We start from the raw sequence: 22,383 nt of genomic DNA on the forward strand, positions 1-22,383 counted from the left end.
GGTACCCAATAAATTTGTCTGAATCGAGTTCAAATCTTACTCCTCTTTGTGTCATCCTCCAAATCTGTATATTTATTCCTTCTCTCTTGAGCTCTAATTACACGTCTGCTTGGACCAGTACTTGCTTCCTTATACCCCTCCCCCATCGCCTTTTTACCTCGTCTTGGCTATAACTAGAATCCCCTTTGGGGGTGAGTGGTGTCTAATTCTTTCAGCTTTTAAACCTTTACCTTTCTTAGATTGCCCTGTTTCTCTTCTCAGTGGGCAGCAAGCCCTGTGACTTGTTTGCCTGCAATGTCCCTCACATCTCTTCCACCGTCACTCCCTGGTCTGTGTACCACCATCCTGGTGTGTCTTCCTCTCATAGTTGGATTACTAACATGTTTTCAGTGTACGCTCTCTGCCTCTCCTGGTTAAGCCTTTACTTGTCTGTGTGCTGCTGCCTTTTTTGTCTTCCTGAAATGCCTCTTTGAACGGATCTTTCTGCTTAGATAGAAGTGTACCCTGCACACAGGATTACTTCTGGTAGCCTGACCCCTTTGCTTTTGTATTCAGTCTTTCCTTGTTTGGCTTTCATTCTGCAGTGGTATCTTTCCCTTTAGCTTCACAGTCTAGCTGATTGTCTCCTCCCAGTCTCTTCTGCCTCATTTGGTTTAATGATACATGGGTTTTCCTTATTCCTGTCCTTTCTTACCAGCTGGGCTATGAGTTATAGATTGTCATATTCCTTTTTGGATCTTGTGATAGACGTTCCTAAAATGAAACGGAGCCTGTCAGAGAAAGGTTACCACTTTTTTCTGTCACTTTCCATTTGCAGCACAGTTAATTCCTTCTTTAGGTGGGGGAAACAGGGAGCCTGTCAGAGATAGCTTACTCTCATAGCTCAGTTGGTAAAGAATCCGCCTGCAATGCAGGAGACCCCGGTTGATTTCTGGGTTGGATTCCTGGGTTGGGAAGATCCGCTGGAGAAGGGAAAGGCTACCCACTCCAGTGTTCTGGCCTGGAGAATTCCATGGACTGTATAGTCCATGGGGTCACAAAGAGTCAGACATGGCTGAGTGACTTTCACTTCACTAATTCCTTCTTAAACAATCTTATTCATAACTGTGTACTCTTTCCACCTTTTCCTCCCCAGTTTCCACTTATATTGGCATAATTCTGCTTCCTTTCTGTTCCTTTTAAGTTTCCCCTAAATAGAAATTTGAAAGTGTTTGTTCACTAGGTTCCATTATATTCACTCAAACTGCAGTATTGATGAGATTTGATCCCTGGATTGAGGATCCCCTGGAGGAGGGCATGGCAACCCACTCCAGTATTTGTGCTTGGAGAATCCCATGGACAGAGGAACCTGGCAGACTATGGTCCATAAGGTCACCAAGAGTTGGACATGACTGAAGTGACTTAGCACACATGCGGGATTTACCTTACACAGACTATCCTATGTATTTCCTAATGGAATGTTAGATTTGGGGGGATTCTGTGGGTTTTAAGGTAGAACTAGAAGTTCCCTGAAAGATGTCTTAGGCATTATTCAGTTTTTTGTTGGGGCAGTTTGTTTTATTAACTTCTTTGTTAGTCTACCATCTATTATTATAAGAAGACTTGGGTTTTCAGGAGAAGGCTCAGTTTGATTTTTAACATTTGAAAAGGCTGGGTTAGTGTGACTTCAGAAGAGCATAAAAGAGAAAACAGAATTTGTCTTCTATCCCTGCTTATGCTATTGAAATGTGACTTTAACATTTATTAATAATAACTGTTTTGAAAGAGCTTCTTGTGGAGGTTTTTTGCAAAAGAAAATAATTCCATGATTTCAGTTCCATGATTTTGGTTTTCATAGGAACTAATTAAATCACATTTAAGGAGTGATAATAGATATGTTATTCCCAATGGTGTACCTTAGGGTAACTTTAATGTGTTAGGTGGCCCAGCATGACAGAGGCACACAGGATTTGCTCAGAAGCCAGTTTTCATGTGAGGCATTGTCTTACGTATCTGGGCTATCAAATACACCTTCTCTTCTCCTTAGAAGAAAACTCGGAGGTGAGCAAGCCCTGGTGCACATTAATATACCAAAGATACAAAATACGGACTCCATGCTGAGTAGTTCCTTTGGGAGTGAGAAGAAATGTTTCTTTTCCTTAGATAGTTTATGCATCATTAGGCAGTAGCCAAGCTTCTGCAGAATCCACTGAGGAATGTGAGAGAAGCTGGGAGGATTGGCGAGATGGGAGGCAGGAAAGGAGAATGAGCACAAGAGAGAAAGAGAGTAGATGTTGGTGGGAAGTGACGGGGGAAAGAAAGTGAAGGGGGAGAGAAAAGGCTGCCTTATTTCCTCTAAGATGTGCATTGTTTTCACCTCATAACATCTCTGAAATTGGGGTCTGTCTAATAACTGTTGGCATCTGAATAGTGCTTTTCACTAGGTGGCAGTTTTGATGTTGTCATTGCACGCGCACGAAATCTGCCTTTGCTGCTTTATTGCTGTCATTTCTCTCATTTACACCCTCTGGGAAGATCAAGCAAGGACCAGTATCAGAACTTGCAGGATGGGTGTCAGTGATTTGAACTATAATCCAGGAGTAATATTGGAACATTCTTCAAACCTGCAGTATTGATGGCAGAAAGATGATGTTATGAAGAAAAAACTAAGTGATGAGAAAACATGGTGTGACAGTTTAATTTACAACTTTCTTTTCCTTCAAGGTTCATAAAATAATGGTAGATTGACTTTGTATATTTGATGAAGTTAAGTAGCCCGGCTGTGTATTTAAAAATCCTGATCCTGATGTAAAAAAAAATTTATGATTATTACATCAGTAATGACTACCGTTTCCCTTTGCTGAATATGTACTGTGCCAGGCACTGAGTTAAGTGTTTATCTCATTTAATTCTCAGGACTGATATTCATTATACAAAATAGAAATAAATGGAGGTTTAGGTGTGTTAGATCCAGAATTTGAACCCTAGTTCATTAGACCTCAGATCTAGTGTTTTTTTGTGTTAAAATACATATATTAATATTCCTGTGTAGGTTAGCCTTATTGTATATTTCTAGCCAGTTTTCTTGTTCTGCCACCTATGTTCCAGCAAACTGAGCTGTAATATTTCCCTGTCCTGGTAGATAAAGTCTTTGATTTTATGTCTTTACGGGAATAGCATTTATCCTAAGATACAGCTACTTCATGCCTTTTGTCTTCCTCCATTCCCTTCCCTCAAAGGCCATCCCCTGAATTTCTTTAACATCTTGTTCACCCCAAGGGCATCTGCCATTCTCCATGGTGTATTGCTGAGAGGGATGGGCACTTTTAGTTGATTATTAACTTGTAAATCTTTACAGTTAAGGTCTGGGCCTGATTTATCTTTTAGCCATTTAGCATCTAGTTTAGTGGCTTGCCCTTTTTAGGTATGCTTAGTAAACATGTGTTGGATAAGTAAGAGTATAAATCTGAGCTTAAGTGTAGCATGTTTGTGCCTTAGTTGACCCAGAAAGCATTGTAGAAAGGGAGCACAGAGGACCAGGTTTAACTACCCTGTAGTCTGTAACCTCTAAAGACTTAAGTTACTGAATGTAGCCTTTTTGAATTTTTCTCTAACTTTGATAAGTTTAGCAATAGTATTAAAGAGTGTTGTGGATGACTGTGAACACAATCAGCTGATTGAATTGAGGATGGGTGTTCTCAGTGTTTGTAAATTCATTTTATTTAGTGAAAGGTGAAGGGAGTGTGGAAAATTGAACTAACTTTTTAATGAGAGATTTAAAATTAAACCTTTTGGGTACTTGAATACTCTAATTTTCAAAGGTATTGCAAGTTCACTTGGGGCTCATATTGCATATGCTAGCATATGCAAATCAAAAATTGTTATTTTAGTTTATTTGTATATACATAGTGAAAAAATTATTTCATAATGGAGGACTTTTGTGAGGATAGAGAATAAATCTATTGCTGTATCGCAAGCACTCTGATACTTTTATTTGTTTATGAGCCAATATGTTACTTTTAAATACATATTTTACAGAAAAGATGACAAGAGAAAATTGCTCTGTTATATGGATATCATAAACAGTTTCACCCACAGTATAACAATTTTCACTTAGAAATATAAATGCTAAGTATTAAGAAAGTGAATATGTGAAATACAGTTGGGCATATTCTTAGAGTGTTAAATGGAGAGTGCAGAATACCAAGCAGTGCTGTGTTAAACCTCAGTCATGGCCAGAAGTTGGGGAGACTATATATATTCAGAGAAAAAAAATTTAAGGAAGTAAGTGTACCAAATGTTAATGCAGTGATGTGGTAAGTATATTTTATAATTAGAACATTTGTATTTAGAAAAAAATGTTTTAAAAGTAGTATATTATTCCATCATTTCTAAGATAATTATGTTCATGTGATAAGTGTGGCAAAAATGTCCTGATGATAATTTAAAAGCTTTGGATTTAGTCTGCTATAATACATGTAAATTTTATACAATAGTAGCAAACACTTGGATAGTACTTTCATACCTCAAGAGTGACTGAACTCAACAGAGAGAAGAGTGAGTTAAAGTAGATTAAGAAGCTTAAGAAGCATGGGAATTTGCTGTGTGAATCAGGGAACTCAAACAGATGCTCTGTGACAATCTAGAAGGGGGAAATGGGGAGGGAGATGGGAGGGAGATTCCAGAGAGAGGGGACATGGGTGTACCTATGGCTGAGTCTTGTTGATGTTTGACAGAAAACTACAAAATTCTGTAAAGCAATTATCCTTCAATTAAAACATAAAGTGGCAAAAAAGAAAAGTTGAAAGAAAATCACCAGGCTCTACACTAATGTATTTGCACTTGTGTATTAAAATGCAGTTACGTGAGTGCAAAAAAAAAAAAAAAAAAAAAGTTAATGAGCTATGTTAAGTGGTATAAAAGTCAGTTTGAAAATGAACACATTGGATTATCCTTGGTTTCTGAAATTGTGTGGTCTTATTTTTTGATAACATGTAATGATTTGAACGTTTTGGAGAAGTCTAGGAGATATGGAAGGTATTAATAGCAGATCTTGAAGGGGAGAGCATTTCTTTGCAGGAGGCTTAGTGGGCAGTGTGTGTAGTCCTTAGGAACATAGGTTCTGGAGCTGGTCTGCTAGGGTTCAGTTCCTGACCTTGTTTCTTTCTGTCTTTGTAAATAAACATCTAATTTATGTAAGTTACATCTAATTTCCTTTCACCTATTCTCTTATCTGTTAAATGAGAATTACGGAATTTACCTTATATGACTGTTTTGAGATTCGAATGATTTTCAGTTTATAGGTGCTTGATAGTGGTTGGCATAGTGAAGTTTCAGTAAATGTTAGTGGTATTATTCTTATCAGAGGAATATTATTATCTGCTCTAGCAGTTGCTTTTGTAGAAAGGAAACTATTCACATTCTTAAAATAGCTGTATTCTTTCAAGAAAGTTATATGTCTAAAAGTCTACCTCTGTGGGTAACTTTTGAAGATCACTCATGCTTTTGTCTTTTCATCAGTAGCAGCGCAGCCCACAGTTTATACTTCTTATAGAGGGTTTTTAGCATGACGCAGTAACAGAGGTTCATAATAATAACTAAGTCATCAAGAAAAGCTTATGCTATATTTAGGTCTTTATGAGCCAATGATATTTGGTTCAGGAATGCACTCATTCAAAATGAAACCACTTTAAATGCAGACCAATATTTCATAGTGGATTGTGAATAAAAGGTCTCATTGGGACTTTATCTTAAACTAAAAATTTGGAAAATCATTAGGTTATAATTGTAAACATGCATCAAGTCTTAAAGACTGAATTGAATGTAGGCCTAATTTTTCTCATAAAATAATTTAGTCGCATAATATGACATCCTTCATGCTTGACATTTGTGATACTAATATTAAGAGCATTTTTATTGTTGTGAAAATACTGGTAAAAATATGTATGGATTTCCCCAGGGACTTCTGTTAATCTGTTGATAGTGAGGTTATTGTTTCTGTACAGAGAGCAGACTTGCTTACTGCTCACTAACTATGGAAGTGGTGGACTTCCCAGGCTCACTGTGCCTCATCAGTGGAAGCCACTGGGGCACTCATAAAGTTGTTATGGACATGTACTTGCCTTTTGGTTGACATAGCACTTGTTTCTGTTGGTTACACACCTAGGAATGGAGTTGCTGGGTCATAGAGATCCATGTTTGGCATTAGTAAATGTTGTCAAACAGCCTCCCAAAGTGGTTGGGCTAATTTATGTTTCTCTTGGGCTAACAGAATATATAAGAGTTGTTTTGATTATCATGAACATCTACTTTTTTAAAAAATAATTTTAGCCATTCTGGTGGATGTAGAGTGATACTTCACTGTTTTTTTAAAAATTTTTAAAAATTTCTGTGGTAACTAATGCTGTTGAACCCATTTTATCATCTAATGGCAGTTTTGGTACCTTTTGTGAAAGTTCCTGATTGGGCCTTTTATTCACTAGTGAATTTTTATGATTAATTTTGCTCCTTTTTTAACTTAGTAAGTTGAAACTTATAAAACAATTACTTGGATTACTTGTGGCACACACCAGCTATACAGTTTGGAAAGTTACAAAACATTTTTAAAAAGAATTCTGTTAAACGTTTAAAGTTTTTAATCATTCCGCATTTAAAGAGGCGAGTGCAAAGTTTGTCCTCTCCCCTTTCCCAGTCGTAGAAATTCATGTGTGAATAGCATGTTTCAGTTTATAAAATGTCTATTACATGTATGTTTAAGTGTGTTTTTAGTACTTTAGGCACACATTATTTTATTACTTCAATATTTTAATGACTTAGGAACCATCATCCCTATTTTATAGAAAAATCAATGGAGTTAGAGTGATACCTCATCATGGTCATATACCTAGTAAAGGATAGAATCTGATTCTCTTCTCTTTTCATTATGATACTGAAAAAATTAAAATAGTGCATTTTTGTGTTATAAAATATTTATGCACATAGAAAAATAGAGAAAATAACATACTGATGATTTGTCAGGTTTTCTTCTAATGTAGTTTTAAAAGAAACACAGCTAAAGCTTTTCCGTTCTCTCTTCAGCATTCTTTCCTTCTTTCCCTGAAAGGAATCGATATTCAGTATCCTGAGATTGGTTTGTCATTTTCGTGCATACTTTTATTCTCACCTGTGCATGTCTGTAAAGAACTTTTTTTTTGTTTTAAATTTTATGCTGTTGCTCTTATAAAGGTATTTTATGTTTTTATGAATTGCTTTTTTAAAGCTCTCTGCTCATTCATGTAATAAACAAGCACTGTCCTTAGGTTCAGGGTTATGTGATGATGGATAAGAAAGACAAGGCTACCTGACTACTAACATTTTTGTGAGGAAGACTTGTAGTTAATAAGTGAAATCAATATCATTGTTATGAATGCCATGAGAGAAAATTGAGCAGGATCAAGGGATAGAGAATGATGTGGGAACTGGGTGTATGCTATTTTAGATAATATAGCCAGGGACCTCCTTTTCAGGAGGTGACAACTGAGCAGCTAAATTAATTGAGAGAGAAAGCCATGTTAAAAATCTGGGAGAGGAGAATTCCGTAGGAGGGAACATCAAGTGCAAAGCCCTTGAGGTAGAAATGACTTTGGAGCATTTGCTCAATTGTGTAGGTCCCAGAAAGCAATGTTAAAGAATTTGGATATTGAGTGTAATGGGAAACAGCTGGATGATTTTTGAGCCAAAAGATGACATGATTTGATATATTGTTTTTAGCTTTTTTGGGGGGGGGGGGCTGTGCCTTTGCAGCATGTGGGATCTTAGTTCCTTGACCAGGGATTGAATTCATACCCACTACATTGGAAGCCCGGAGTCTTAACCACTAGATTGTCAGGGAAGTACAGTTTTATATACTTTTAAGATTACTGTTTAAGATTCCAGATTACTAGAATTCTGTGTATTAGAATACAATATGAAAGTTCTGCAGAGATATGGAAAGATCTTGATAACATTGTTTATACATTTTCTGTGCCTTTTTTCAATATACCACTATTGATGTAAAAAAGGTTATGATTATTTATATATCTGTATTTGTATAAAATTTCTCTGGAAAGACATAAAAGACAAAAGTGGGATTCCCTGTGAGAAGGGGAACTGAAAGATGGGAGAAAAATGGGAAGGAAGCTGACCACTCTATACTTAACATGACGGGAAAGTACTTAAAAATTGTAACAGAAATCGTACACATCTTCAGTATTCAGTCAGTCAAATTTTCGCAAAGTGACTCTCGCATAAAATCACTCAGAGGGAAAGGAAGAGCTTTGCCAGGATGGCAGAAACCCTCAAGTTTCCTTCTAGTCCGTGCCCGCAGCCTTCCTTTTAAAGGGTAACCACCATCCTGAGTTCTCATAGCATGAATTAGTTTCACCTGTTTGTTTGTTTTGTCCTGGCACTCTTAACTCCATTCTGTTCTATAGTAGGTAATAGGTTATCAACTAGTTGTACTGTAGCATTATGCCTCTGTTAACACACTATTGACCCCAGGGTTTTTTGTAGAAACTAATACCTGTAGCCAGAGATTTGTTACGTAAGTGAATATTGAAACACTCTGGTCAATAATGTTCGGGTAACAAAAGAAGTATTAATACGTCTCTGGTCTATATGTTGTTAAAAGGTTAAAACAATACAGAAGCGTATGGAACGAATCATGCAGGACCCCCTTTCTATTGCTTGGCTCCCATTCCATGCTCCTCCCTAGAGGTAACTGCAGTCGGTCATTTAGTGTGTAGCCTTTTAGCCCTTGTTCTGAGTTTATATACACAAATAACTTTTCCCCCTTTTTTCTTGTTAGTAAATAATATGGTTAGTATTTAATTGTAGAGATGCTAGGTTAGTAGTTAACATTTTAACTACTAATCTAGTATCAGGTCTTCAAGCTCCTCTGCTTTTCTCTCCCTCTTCAACATATCATTGCTCCGTACATGCTGTCTCTCATATACTTGCACTACTCGAGATTGCCAGGAGAAATATCAGTAACCTCAGATATGCAGATGACACTATCCTTATGGCATAAATTGAAGAGGGACTAAGGAGCCTCTTGATGAAGGTGAAAGAGGAGAGTGAAAAAGCTGGCTTAAAACTCAATATTAAAAAAACTAAGATCATGGTATCTGGTCCCGTCAGTTCGGTTCGATTCAGTCACTCAGTTGTGTCCGACTCTTTGTGACCCCATGGACTGCAGCACGCCAGGCTTCCCTGTTCATCACCAACTCCCAGAGCTTGCTCAAACTCATATCCATCGAGTTGGTGAGGCCATCCAACCATATCGTCCCCTGTCATTACCTTCTGTCATCCCTTTCTGATCCCATCACATCATGGCAAATAGATGGGGGAACAGTGGAAACAGTGACAGACTATTTTCTTGGGCTCCCAAATCACTGTGGATAGTGACTGCAGCCATGAAATTAAGACGCTTGCTCCTTGGAAGAAAAGCAATGACAAACCTAGACAGTGTAATAAAAAGCAGAGACATTTCTTTGCCTACAAAGGTCCGTCTAGTCAAAGCAATGATTTTTCCAGTAGTCATGTATGGATGTGAGAGTTGGACCATAAAGAATGCTGAGCCCGAAGAATTGATGCTTGGTGTTGGGAGAAGACTCTTGAGAGTCCCTTGGACTGCAGGGAGATCAAACCAGTCAATCCAAAGGAAACCAACTATGAATATTTCATTGGAAGGACTGATGCTGAAGCTGATGCTCCAATACTTTGGCCAACTGATGCGAAGAGCTGATTCCTTGGAAAAGACCCCGATGCTGGGAAAGATGGAGGGCAGGAGGAGAAGGGGATGGCAGAGGATGAGATGGTTGGATGGCATCACTGACTCAATGGACATGAGTTTGAGCAAACTCCAGGAGATGGTGAAGGACAGGGAAGCCTTGCGTGCTGCAATCTATGAGGTCACAAAGAGTCGGATATGACTGAGTGACTGAACAACAACACTCTTTCTAATCTCTGTTATATTCTAGTATTATGGAATTAAGGTCTTAGTCAGCTGGGCCTGTCTGCTCTTTATCCTGGGAAATGCCCTATTCATACCTGCCCATGTATTTTTTTATGTCCCCCTTTCCTTTGAAATTTCCCTTCTCATCTCAGACAACCAAATCATGCCTGTACTTTCTGACCCAGATGGCTTTTATCCTGTATCCTTAATGCTGCTACAACCGAAGTAAGACTTTTTATACAGTTCATTTAACTCATAACACTTTACACTCTGTGACCTGTTTCTGAAACATGCTTTTGTTTTCTTGTTATATTTCCCTGGTTCAATGTAGGCTGTTTTGTTTTCCTGGTGAAAATTATCCTATGAAGTGTTGGGAAAGACATAGTGCCTAGGCTTGGGCATATCCATTCATACATAAGGAGTATATCTTCACTTCCCTCCACCCTTCCTCATATGGTTCCAGCATGCAGTCTGTGTAGCCACTGCTGAGCATGTCTCTCACTTCCCAGTGACAGCAAATTACTTGGTGGAATTTGAATTTAGTGAAATGAGGTGTGAGTTTTTCTCTGCACTCTGTGTGGTCTGGCCTTGCAAGTAGGGAGGAGTCAACATAATTGAAGATTGTGCAGTTCCTAGTGACAGGTGCCAAGAGGTTATGATACATATTTCTTGGGTGTGGTGTACAGTGAATAAATGCTTGGAGCTCTTGGCCCTTTTTTGATCAGTGAAGCACTTTTTAATTAATATTTTTATTTCTAGAGGAAGAACTGTAGTTTTCCATAGCTCTACAGCCCTTTTCTCCTAAAGAGGAGTCAGTGCTCCTTTTTTCCTCCTTTTCTGGATCAGCACCTAGAACAGTGCCTGGCACTTTAATAGACTCTTAGTAGGCAGCAGGCATATGTTGAAAGAATAAATCAATTGGCTCTTAAGATGAAACTATTTGATACTCTTTTTTTTTTTTAAGTACCATTATGACTGTTCATAGTACGTGGCACGTAACAAGCAATCAGTTCTTATTTGTTGAAGTTAACTCTATTTTATTTTGTTTACTCAGACTCTAAGTATCTGTGGTGTGGGAGACCCGGGTTTGATCCCCAGCTTGGGAAGATTCCCTGAAGATGGAAATGGCCACCCACTCCAGTATTCATGCCTGGGAAATCCCATGGACAGAGGAGCCTGGTGGGCTGTAGTTCATGGGCTCACGAAGAGTTGGACATGACTGAGCAACTAACACTTTCGCTTTATGGGACTGACTTATTTTACTTTTTGGCTGTGCTGGGTCTTTGCTGCTGCATGGGCTTTTCTCCGGTTGCGGTGTGTGGGCCTCTCACCGCGGTGGCTTCTCTTGTGGGGCGCAGGCTCCAGGGCATGCAGGCTCAGTAGCTGGGACTCCTGGGCTCTACAGGTTCAGTAGTTGCGTCGCACAGGCTTAGTTACTCTGTGGCATGTGGGATTTTCCCGGGTCAGGGAACAAACCTGTGTCTCCTGCATTGGCAGGCAGATTCTTTACCGTTAGCCGCCAGGGAAGCCCTACTGCAGTTTTAACTGAGCACATACAGTCTTCTGGGAAGATCACCCCAATCCAGAATAAACTTGATGCTAGAATATTCTATTATTTGTCCAAGACAGAGTTGCAGCATTATTTATCAGTTTTAGGTCTAAGAAAGGAAGCATCTTTTGTCACTGACATCCTTTCTCCAAGTATTACTCCTGCTATTTCACTAGTAACTAACTGTCTGTGTGGTTGACTGTAGTAACCACAGGAGATTGTACCCGCTCTTATCAGTGGAATGCCACTACATATCACTTTTTCAGGGTATACAGTGGTGTTCTGCCTGGAGCAGGTTCATTAACTTAACATACTTAAAATATTGGAGAAGGGAGTAGGAGCTATGAAATGATAAACTATTTTGGGGGGGATTAAACCTTGGGTTTATTCTTTTTTTTTTTTTTGGTTTATTCTTTTTAAATCTAACTTTCTTCATTTTAAAAGTAGACACTTGCCATTTTTCTGTCAGTTGTTATGATTTATTTGAGGGCTTGGTATGTCTTATGACAACTTCTAATACATTTTGCATCTAATAATGTGACTTGAGTAGTGCTGTGACTTTTGTGCAAACCTTACAAGTCTGTGAAACATTTTAAAGAGAGTAATGATCCTAGGGAGCACTAGGTTTCTCTTAAGACCTTTGTTCAAATCAGGATACTATTATGTTCAAAACTGACACAGCATATAACATGGATTTCAGTGAAGATAACTACTTCAGAATCTTGGGGGCTTCTGACGGAAGGAAGTAAAGGTCTAGGGGCTGTTTTTGTGGGGTGATAATGTGTAGAAAGGAGAGCACCCGACTTTGCTTTTGGTTATCATTTGACATTGCCAATGAGATTCATATTATGAAGAAGGAAGTGAGTGGTCACAGGACTTAAGAGAAAATTTTTCTATCTAGACTTAGGTTTTTTGTTTTACTTGGCAAGGCTTTTCTACTCTTACTGAAAGTAACATACTTTTCAAATTATATTGATTTAAATGTATGTAAATTGTATTTATTTAAACCAGGGATCTTATCCTTTTCACCTTTTCTCTTTCAGGGCTTGAACCAATGAAAGAAGCTTATGGCACTTATGAAGATAAATGTCACTCCTTCCTTTTAAATTGCGACTTTTGCTTAGGGCCTGTATATGACTTTCCGCCTGTGATCTGTATGTTCGGTAGACACTGACTTTGAGTTGCAGAAAGGTTTCTGAAGATTTAAATCAAATGACGTCAATGGCCAGCTTGTTTTCTTTTACTAGTCCAGCAGTAAAACGATTGTTGGGCTGGAAGCAAGGTGATGAAGAGGAGAAATGGGCAGAAAAGGCAGTCGATGCTTTGGTGAAAAAACTAAAAAAGAAAAAAGGTGCCATGGAGGAACTGGAGAAAGCCTTGAGCAGTCCAGGGCAGCCAAGCAAGTGTGTCACTATCCCCAGATCTTTAGATGGACGCCTGCAGGTTTCTCACAGAAAAGGCTTACCCCACGTTATATACTGTCGTGTTTGGCGCTGGCCTGATCTGCAGAGTCATCATGAGCTAAAGCCATTGGATATTTGTGAATTTCCTTTTGGATCTAAGCAAAAAGAAGTTTGTATCAACCCATACCATTATAAGAGAGTGGAGAGTCCAGGTAGGTTTTAATTCCCCTGGGAAAAATTATAAAAACTTCTGCCTCCCGACATTTGACTGAATTTAGCAATTAATAGGTTACTTTAGCTTTATGCTTCCTTCTTAAAGATTTTAATCTTGGGAGGAATACTGGACCAACCTCAAATAAAAGTTAAGAAAGAATTTCTGTCCTGACCTCAGCCATGTGACCCCACCTCCAACGTACCTTGTTTAGGAATCTCCATCTATATTATCTCTACATTACCGTTCTTCCTGCTCTTTGTTGACACCCACTCTTGTTAGTCTTTCTTTTCTACCTTTTGACTTGTCAAATTCACTAATGACTGCCTTCTTACAGAGGGATCAATCATTCTCAGTCCTCATCTTATTTGCCCTGTCAGCGTTGTTTGATACAGTTGCTTTCCTTTCCTCCCACTCAAAACTTTTTCATTTTGGCTTCTGAAGCACAGCACTCTTACAATTCTCCTACCTCACTACCTGTTTCTGCTTAGTCTCTTTGTTGGCTATTTTCCTGTTTTCACAGGACTCAGTCCTTTGACTTTTTCTCCATCTATATTTTTCCTGTAGGTGCTCTCATGGTATCACATGTCTTAAAACCATCTATAAATTCATGCTTACATTTTGAACTCCAGAGTCAGCTTCTCCTGACTCTATCCAGTTGCCTACATAACATCTCCACCTGAATGTCTAATAAACATACCAGATTTAATGTCAAAATAGGGCTTTGGATTTGTTTTTCCCACCAAATCATTTTTTCCTCCAGTTTTCCCTGTTGAAGTCAACAGCAGTAACATTCACATAATTGCTCCCTGCTAAGTCGCTTCAGTCGTGTCTGACTTTTTGTGACCCCATAGATGGAAGCCCACCAGATTCCCCCGTCCCTGGGATTTTCCAGGCAAGAACACTGGAGTGGGTTGCCATTTCCTTCTCCAATGCATGAAAGTGAAAAGTGAAAGGAAAGTCGCTCAGTCACGTGTGACTCTTAGTGAGCCCATGAATTGTAGCCTACCAGGCTCCTCCATCCATGGAATTTTCCAGGCAAGAGTACTGGAGTGGGATGCCATTGCCTTCTCCGAATTGCTCCCTAGAAGTCATCTGTTATTTATCTCTGAAGTTCTGTGCTTAAGCTATGAGGAAATGCTGTTTGCTCTACCTTCAAAATGTACTTTGATCATATCATCTCTCACCATCTTTAACACCACTACTCTAGTACAGACCATCTTCATCTTTTACCTTAAGTAGTCTCCTAATTGGTCTCTGCCTCTTTTTTTACCCCCAGCCCATTCTGTTTTCTGTTATAGCAGCCAGAGTGAGTGTTAGGAAGTATATATATCAAATCATGTCAGTCCCTGCCCAGAACACTTAAAGGCTTTCTGTCACACTTAGAACAGATTTCTACAAGGGTCTACATGACCTGTCCTCAAGCATCCTCTGTTCCCTGGACTTGCCGTACATGCCCTTTCCTCTACATAGAGTACTCTCCCCCAGCATCTTTTCGTGTCACATTTTCTTATTTCATTCTGTCCTTGCTTAAATGCCTCATCACTGCTTGACTGTTAGGTATTCATTTTGTTTATTGACTGATGTGAGAAGGACCTTCCTCTGTCTCATTCTGTACTGCATTCCCAGCGCCTAGAATAGTTTTATTACCTGGAACTTAGGAGTGAGTGCTCAGGAAATATTTTTTTGTATTGAATGAATTATATAAGCAGAGATACTATTTGGGTACATTACTTAGCTATTGCTACATAACAAAGTACCACAGGCTAAGGGGCCAACACACATTAGTTATCTCACAGTTTCTGTCAGTCAGGAGTCCAGGCATGGCTTTACTTGGATCCTTTGCAAGGCTGTAAACTAGGTATTGGTCAGTCTTGGGTCTCCATTGGAGGCTCAACTGAGAAAGGTTCCGCTTCCCAGCTCATGTGATTATTATCAGGATTCAGCTCCTTGCAGGCTGTTGGATTCTGGCTGGTTGTTGACTCCTTCATATGCTCACCATGTGACCATCTCTGTAGGTAGCTCACATTCGTGGCTGCTTATTTCTTCAAAGCCAGTAAGAAAGGGTTTTCTTGCTAGAAGAGGCATTGTGTTCTGGTGGAATGTTAGTATATACATTCTGTTACTTTTGCCATATTCTGTTGCTTAGGAGCAAGTCACAGATAATAAATATACTCAGACTGAACGGATTACACAGGATAAATACCGAGAGGCAGGAATCATGATAGCCACCTTAGTCTGCTGGCCACACTAGATTTCACATGAAGATAGTATATGCCGATATGGTTTTTTAAAAAAAAACAAAACTGTAGCAATAACATTAGATGTAGAGACTAGCAAAACAAACAAACAAACAAAATAGGAGTAATGTGCTGTCAGGGAAAGTTTATTTTAAGGGCTGTAGAGCTACCAGTTGGTATTTGAGGTGATTCTCAATTTCTTATTGAATCTAAGGAGAGCTGTAGCCAGAGGAATTGATGAGGAAAGGCAAATATGAGGATTTAAAAGAGAAGTATAGTCTGAAAATCCTGGGCTTGATATTTGCTAGAAGTTGTTGTCAAGAAAGGGAATTTAGTATATTCCCTCATAACCAGAGTGTGTCTGATAGTCAATAGAAATGTCTTATTTTTGTTATCTGTTTTCCTCAGCTGTGATTCATTCTGTATAAAAGATTGGGGCTTAGGCCTGGTATGCTTAAGCAAGTTAAACAGCTGTGACATTGGATGGATCACTTCATAATACCAGTATTAATAAAGTCATAGTAATTAACATGATCGAGCACTTAAGGACTAGATACCCTTCATGAATCACTGCCTTGTCATGGCTAAGGGGCTTGCATAACTCAGTGAAGCTATGAACCATGCTGTGCAGGGCCACCCGAAACAGATTATAGTGAAGCGTTCTGACAGAATGTGGTCCACTGGAGGAGGAAATGGCACCCACTCCAGTATTCTTGCGTGAGAAGTCCATGAACAATATGAAAATGCAAAAAGATATGACACAGAAAGATGAACCCCCTCATCAGAAGGTGTCCAGTATGCCACTAGGAAAGTGTTAGTGCTAGTTGCTCAGTTGTGTCCAACTCCTTGCGACCCCATGGATGGTAGCCTGTCAGGCCCCTCTGTCCATGGAGTTCTCCAGGCAAGGGTACTGGAGTGGGTAGCCATTCCCTTCTCCAGGGGATCTTCCCAACCCAAGGGTCAAACCCGGGTCTCCTGCATGGCAGGCAGATTCTTCACCATCTAAGCCACCAGGGAAGCAGAAATGCTGCTGGGAAAGTAGTGGTAGTGATCTGGTCACTAAACTGTATCCAGCTCTTGCAGTCCCTTGGGCTTTAGCCTGCCAGGTTCCTCTGTCCAGGGGATTTCCCAGGCAAGAATACTGGAATAGGTTGCCATTTCCTTCTCCAGGGGATCTTCCCGACCCAGGGGTCAAACCCATGTCTCCTGCATGGCAGGCGGATTCTTTACCACTGAGCCACCAGAGTCACAGAGGGCAATTACTAATAGCTACAGAAAGAAGGAAACAGCTGGGCCAAAGCAGAAATAATGCTCAGTTGTGGATGTATCTGGTGGTGAAAGTTAAGTCTGATGCTGCAAAGAACAGTATTCCATAGGAACCTGGAATGTTAGGCCCATGAATCAAGGTAAATCGGACGTGGTCAAGCAGGAGATGGCAAGAGTTAACATTGACATCTTAGGAGTCGAGGTCGAGGTGAAGTCGCTCAGTTATGTCTGACTCTTTGCGACCCCGTGGACTATAGCCTATCAGGCTCCTCCGTCCATGGGATTCTCCAGGCAAGAATACTGGAGTGGGTTGGCATTTCCTTCTCCAGGGGATCTTCCCGACCCAGGGATCGAACCCAGGTCTCCCGCATTGGAGGCAGATGCTTTAACCTCTGAGCCACCAGGGAAGCCCCTTCTTAGGAATCAGTGAACTAAAATGGACGGGAATGGAAAAATTTAATTCAGATGACCATACGTGTACTACTGTGGGCAAGAATCCCTTAGAAGAAATGGAGTAGCCTTCACAGTCCTCAAGAGAGTCTGATATGCAGTACTTTGGTGCAACCTCAAAAATGATGGAATGATCTTGATTCATTTCCAAGGCAAACCATTCAGCATCACAGTAATCCAAGTCTGTGCCCCAGCCACTGATGCTGAAGAAGCTGAAGTTGAATGGTGCTATGAAGACCTACAGCATCTTCTAGAACTAACCAAAAAAGATGTCCTTTTCAACACAGGGGATTGGAATGCAAAAGTAGGAAGTCAAGAGATACCTGAAATAACAGGCAAGTTTGGCCTTAGAGTACAAAATGAAGCAGGGCAAAGGCTAATAGTTTTGTCAACAGAACATGCTGGTCATAGCAAATGCCCTTTTCCAGCAACCCAAGAGACAACTCTATACATGCACATTACCAGATGGTCAATACTGAAATCAGATTGATTATATTCTTTGTAGTCAAAGATGAAGAAACTCTATACATACTCAGCTAAAATAAGGCCTGGAACTGACTGTGGCTCAGATCATGAACTTCTTATTGAAAATGTAGGCTTAAATTGAAGAAAATAGAGAAAACCACTAGGCTATTCAGGTATGACCTAGATCAGATCCCTCATGATTATTCAGTGAAAACGATGAACAGATGTAAGGGATTAGATCTGGTAGACAGAGTGCCTGCAGAACTGTGGATGGAAGTTTATGACGTTGTGCAGGAGGCAGTGACCAAAACCATTCCAAAGAAAAAATGCAAAAGGCAAAGTCGTTTTCTGAGGAGATTTTACAAACAACTGAGTAAAAAAGGAAAGCAAAAGGCAAGGGAGAAAGGGAAAGATATACCCAACTGAATGCAGAGTTCCAGAGAATAGCAAAGAGAGACAGAAGGCCTTCTTAAATGAACAATGCCAAGAAATAGAGGAAGACAGTAGAATGGGAAAGACTAGAGATCTCTTCAAGAAAATTGGAGCTATCAAGGAAACATTTTGTGCAAGGATGTGCATGATAGAGGACAGAAACGGTAAGGACCTAACAGAAGCAAAAGAGATTAAGAAGAGGTGGTAAAAATACATGAAGAACCATACAAAAAAGGTCTTAATGACCTGGATAACCACAATGGTGAGATCATTCACCTAGAGCCAGACATCCTGGAGTGTGAAGCTGAGTGGGCATTAGGAACCATGAACTATGAACAAAACTACTGGAGGTGGTGGAGTTCCAACTGAGCTATTTAAAATCCTGAAAGATGATGCTGGTGAAGTGCTGCACTCAGTGTGGCAGCACATTTGGAAAACTCAGCAGTGGGACAGGGCTGGAAAAGGTCAGTTTTCATTCCAGTCCCAAAGACACTGCCAAAGAATGTTCCAGCTACTAGACTATTTTGCTCATTTCACATGTTAGTAAGGTTATGCTCAAAATCCATCAAGTTAGGCTTCAGTTGGAGAAGGAAATGGCAACCCACTCCAGTATTCTTGCCTGGAAAATCCCATGGACGGAGGAGCCTGGCAGGCTACAGTCCATGGGGTTGCAAAGAGTTGGACACGACTGAGCGACTGAACTAGGCTTCAGTGGTATGTGAACAGAGAACTTCAGATGTACAAGCTGGGTTTCAAAGAGGCAGAGGAACCAGAGAGCAAATTGCCAACATTTGTTGAATCATGGAGAAAGCAAGGGAATTCCAGAAAAACATCTACTTTGGCTTCATTGACTCTGCTAAAGCCTTTGACTGTGTGGATCACAGCAAACTTGAAAATTTTAGAGATGGAAGTACCAGAACACCTTACCTGTCTCCTTAAAAACCTATATGCAGGTCAAGAACAGTTAGAACCAGACATGCAACAATGAACTGGTTCCAAATTCGGAAAGGAGTATGACAAGGCTATATATTATCACCCTGCTTATTTAACTTCTCTGCAGAGTACATCATGCGAAATGCCGGCTGGATGAATCACAAGCTAGAATCAAGATTGCTGGGAGAAATATCAACACTTCAGATATGCAGATAATATCATTCTAATGGCAGAAAGCAAAGAAGAACTAACGAGCCTGTTGATGAGGGTGAAAGAGGAGACTAAAAAGCTGGCTTAAAACTCAACATTAAAAAAAAACTAAGATCATGGCATCTGGTCCCATCGCTTCATGGCCAGTAGAAGGGGAAAAAATGGAAACAGTGACAAATTTTATTTTCTTGGGTTCCATAATCACCACAAATGATGACTGTAGCCGTGAAATTAAAAGATGCTTGCTCCTTGGGAGGAAAGCTATGACCAACCTAGACAGCATATTAAAAAGCAGAGACATCACTTTGCCTACAAAGGTCCGTATAGTCAAAACTATGGTTTTTTCAGTAGTCGTGTATGGATATGAGAGTTGGACCATAAAGAAGGCTGAATGCCAAAGAATTGATGTTTTGAAACTGTGGTGCTGGAGAAGACCCTTGAGAGTACCTTGGACTGCAAGGAGATCAAACCAGTCAATCCCAAAGGAAATCAACCCTGAATATTCATTGAAAGGACTGAAGCTGAAGCTCCAGTACTTTGGCCCCTTGCTGCAAAGAGCTGGCTCATTTGAAAAGACCCTGATGCTGGGAAAGATTGAAGGCAGAAGGAGAAGAGGGTAGCAGAAGATGAGATGGTTAGATAGGATCACCAGCTCAATGGACTTGAATTTGAGCGAACTCCGGGAGATAGTGGAGGGCAGAGGAGCCTGGCATACTGAGGTCCATAGTGACTCAAAACTTGAGAGATGACTTAGTGACTGAACAATGACAAGGACTAGACAGTTTTGTAATCCTATGAGGTTATTCCTTCATGGGGTTTGAAAATGGTATGAACATTTTATGATACTTTTAAGTTTACCAGTAAGTTACAGATAAGGAAACCAAAAATTAATAGAAAAGTAGCTTATAAAAGGGGCTTCCCTGATGGCTCAGTGGTAAAGAATCTGCCTGCCAATTCAGGAAACATAGGTTCAGTCCCTGGGTTGGGAAGATCCCCTGGAGAGGGAAATGGCAACCCACTTAAGTATTTTTGCCTAGGAAATTCCATGAACAGAGGAGCCTGACAGGCTATATAGTGCATGGGGTCACAGAAAGAGTCAGACATAATGTAGTGACTAAAAAACAACTTATATGTAGTGGAGCCAGAAAGTATTGCAAAGTTGGAAAAAAAGAGTAGAAAATAGTTGGAAAGTGATAAAAGCAAAATAGAGAGCCAAGCTAGGCGATTCAGTATTTAATAGTGTTGTCCAGTGGTTAAGATTACTTTCTTGAGCCAGATTCTCTGGATTTGGATACTAACTTCATCAGTATTATCAAAAATGACCAAAGGGAAATTAACCTGTCTGTGACTTTGTTTCCTCATCTGTAAAATGGGAATAATAATACAGGTTAGTTATGAGAATTAGATGAGTTAATGGATGAAAAGTGCTTAGATAAAACATTATCTGGCTCAAAATAAGTTTCAAATTAAATGTTCCTATAAAATAATAATTCTTGAAGCATTGGAGATAATGAGAAAGAGAAAATTATTAAAGAAATACTATTGCAACAATTCCCAGAACTGAAAATTGAATGGGCCCAATGACTGAGTAACCAGCAAAAGAGACAGAAAAAAGACCCATTCGTGAAATTTGAGCGTATCATGGATAAGAAGATCTTGAGAGCTCCCAGAGTAAAAAAGATAGGGCACACAGAAAAGACTGGAAATGAGAATACTGGATTTTTCAATGCAGTTTTGGATTCTAGAAAAAAATACAGTGCCCTGTACATTCAGAGAGAAAAAGGTTATTCTGTAATTTGTCTGTAGATAAACATAAGACAGGTTACTTTCATATAAGCAAGGACTCAAAATTTATCTTCCTTACATCCTTCTTTAGTAAATGAATAGAGAATGAGGTCCAGGAAATGGAATCCAACTGGAGAGAAAAGAAGAGGAAGTCTAAAGACCTTGAATTTGTAGGGGACTTAAATAGCAAACGGTGGAGGATCCATCCAGGGGAGAAAACTAAATAAATAGATTCTTTATATGTGGCACCTGGAAAATAGTATTGGTAGAAATTTATTAGATTTGTTGGACTTTGGGAAATTAGTGATACAAACTTGAGATTAAGCAAATGAAGGACCAAGGCAATAATTTTTTTAAAAAATTGTTCAAGAAAAAAAGTATAATACAAATTTGGCTCAGCAATAAATTGTATTTATGTAATTTATATAATATATAAACTATCATAAACACAGGATATTGAATTAACCAAATTTTTGTGTAACTTTATTAGGAAGAGAATGGGGAATAGAATGATTTAAGGAATCTACTTCATTTGCCATAAAAATAAGTCTACAGATAATGTCTTGACAAAACAGTGACAGCAGTGTAAGCATTATTATTTAGTAGGCACAAAGTGAATTTTAGAGGAAATGGATAAGTTTAAATTTGTTGTTTCTGGAAGCAGTTTGGGAGGAGGCTTAGAAATTGTTCTTTTTGTTTATAATCTCTCATAGCATCTATCTTTTTAAACTATCAGTGTATTATTTTGAATGAAAATAATTATTTTAAAAAGTACATGTATAGATAATATACAAGTTAAAGAGAAATTCGTGATTTTAGTTCTGTCTCAAAAAAATCCTTACTGGATTGAATTCCTAAATAGTTATTTCACTTAAGTCTTTCAGATTGCTAGAGAGCTGAACATAGACATTCTCGGTGTCTTATGTCCTTCTGTCCAGTGGCAGCTGCCCATCATTTTGTAAGGAAAACAGCAGTTACTAATAAACAGAAAAAAGCAGTCATAATCAGATATTAACTGCATAGTCACAGTACTAATTCAGTAAAATGAAAAGAGATAAAAATACAAATTACAGAGCTTCTGATTGCTTAGGTTCATCCCTACTTCAGGAAGGAGAGATACAACCTAGTTAATTTGAAAACAGTTTAATTTTGTCACTGCTGACTTGGGAAGATCCCCTGGAGAAGGGAAAGGCTACCGACTCCAGTATTCTGGCTTGGAGAATTCCATGGACTGTATAGGGTCTCAAGGAGTCAGACATGACTGAACGACTTTCACTAAACAAGTTTAGTGAAACTAAATGTTTCATTAAACATTTCACTAAATGTTTCACTGTTTCACTCTGATTAGATGTTAGAGTCAAAGGGAAATTTTTGAAAGTGAAATTACACTGACAAATACAAAAAAATTATGAAAGAGATGAGTTAGTACCTTAAGTTTAGAGAAATCAGATTTTTCAGTTTCTTCTTGGGAAAGGTGATCAGATGTT

At 39.2% G+C, this 22,383-nt stretch overlaps 1 protein-coding gene across 2 annotated transcripts in view; it reads left to right on the forward strand.

The window, feature by feature from the left end:
* The window catches only part of SMAD5 (SMAD family member 5), a 56,756-nt gene that overhangs the window by 13,874 nt on the left and 20,499 nt on the right, over positions 1-22,383 (forward strand). For both annotated transcript variants that reach the window (XM_069592110.1, XM_069592109.1), the window contains exon 2: positions 12,545-13,116. In XM_069592110.1, the coding sequence (XP_069448211.1) occupies positions 12,714-13,116 (403 nt within the window). In that variant the 5' untranslated portion in view covers positions 12,545-12,713. The remainder of the gene's footprint in view (positions 1-12,544; positions 13,117-22,383) is intronic.

The sequence above is a fragment of the Ovis canadensis genome, chromosome 5 (genome assembly GCF_042477335.2).
Source record: "Ovis canadensis isolate MfBH-ARS-UI-01 breed Bighorn chromosome 5, ARS-UI_OviCan_v2, whole genome shotgun sequence".
In the NCBI taxonomy this organism is placed as follows: Eukaryota; Metazoa; Chordata; class Mammalia; order Artiodactyla; family Bovidae; genus Ovis; species Ovis canadensis.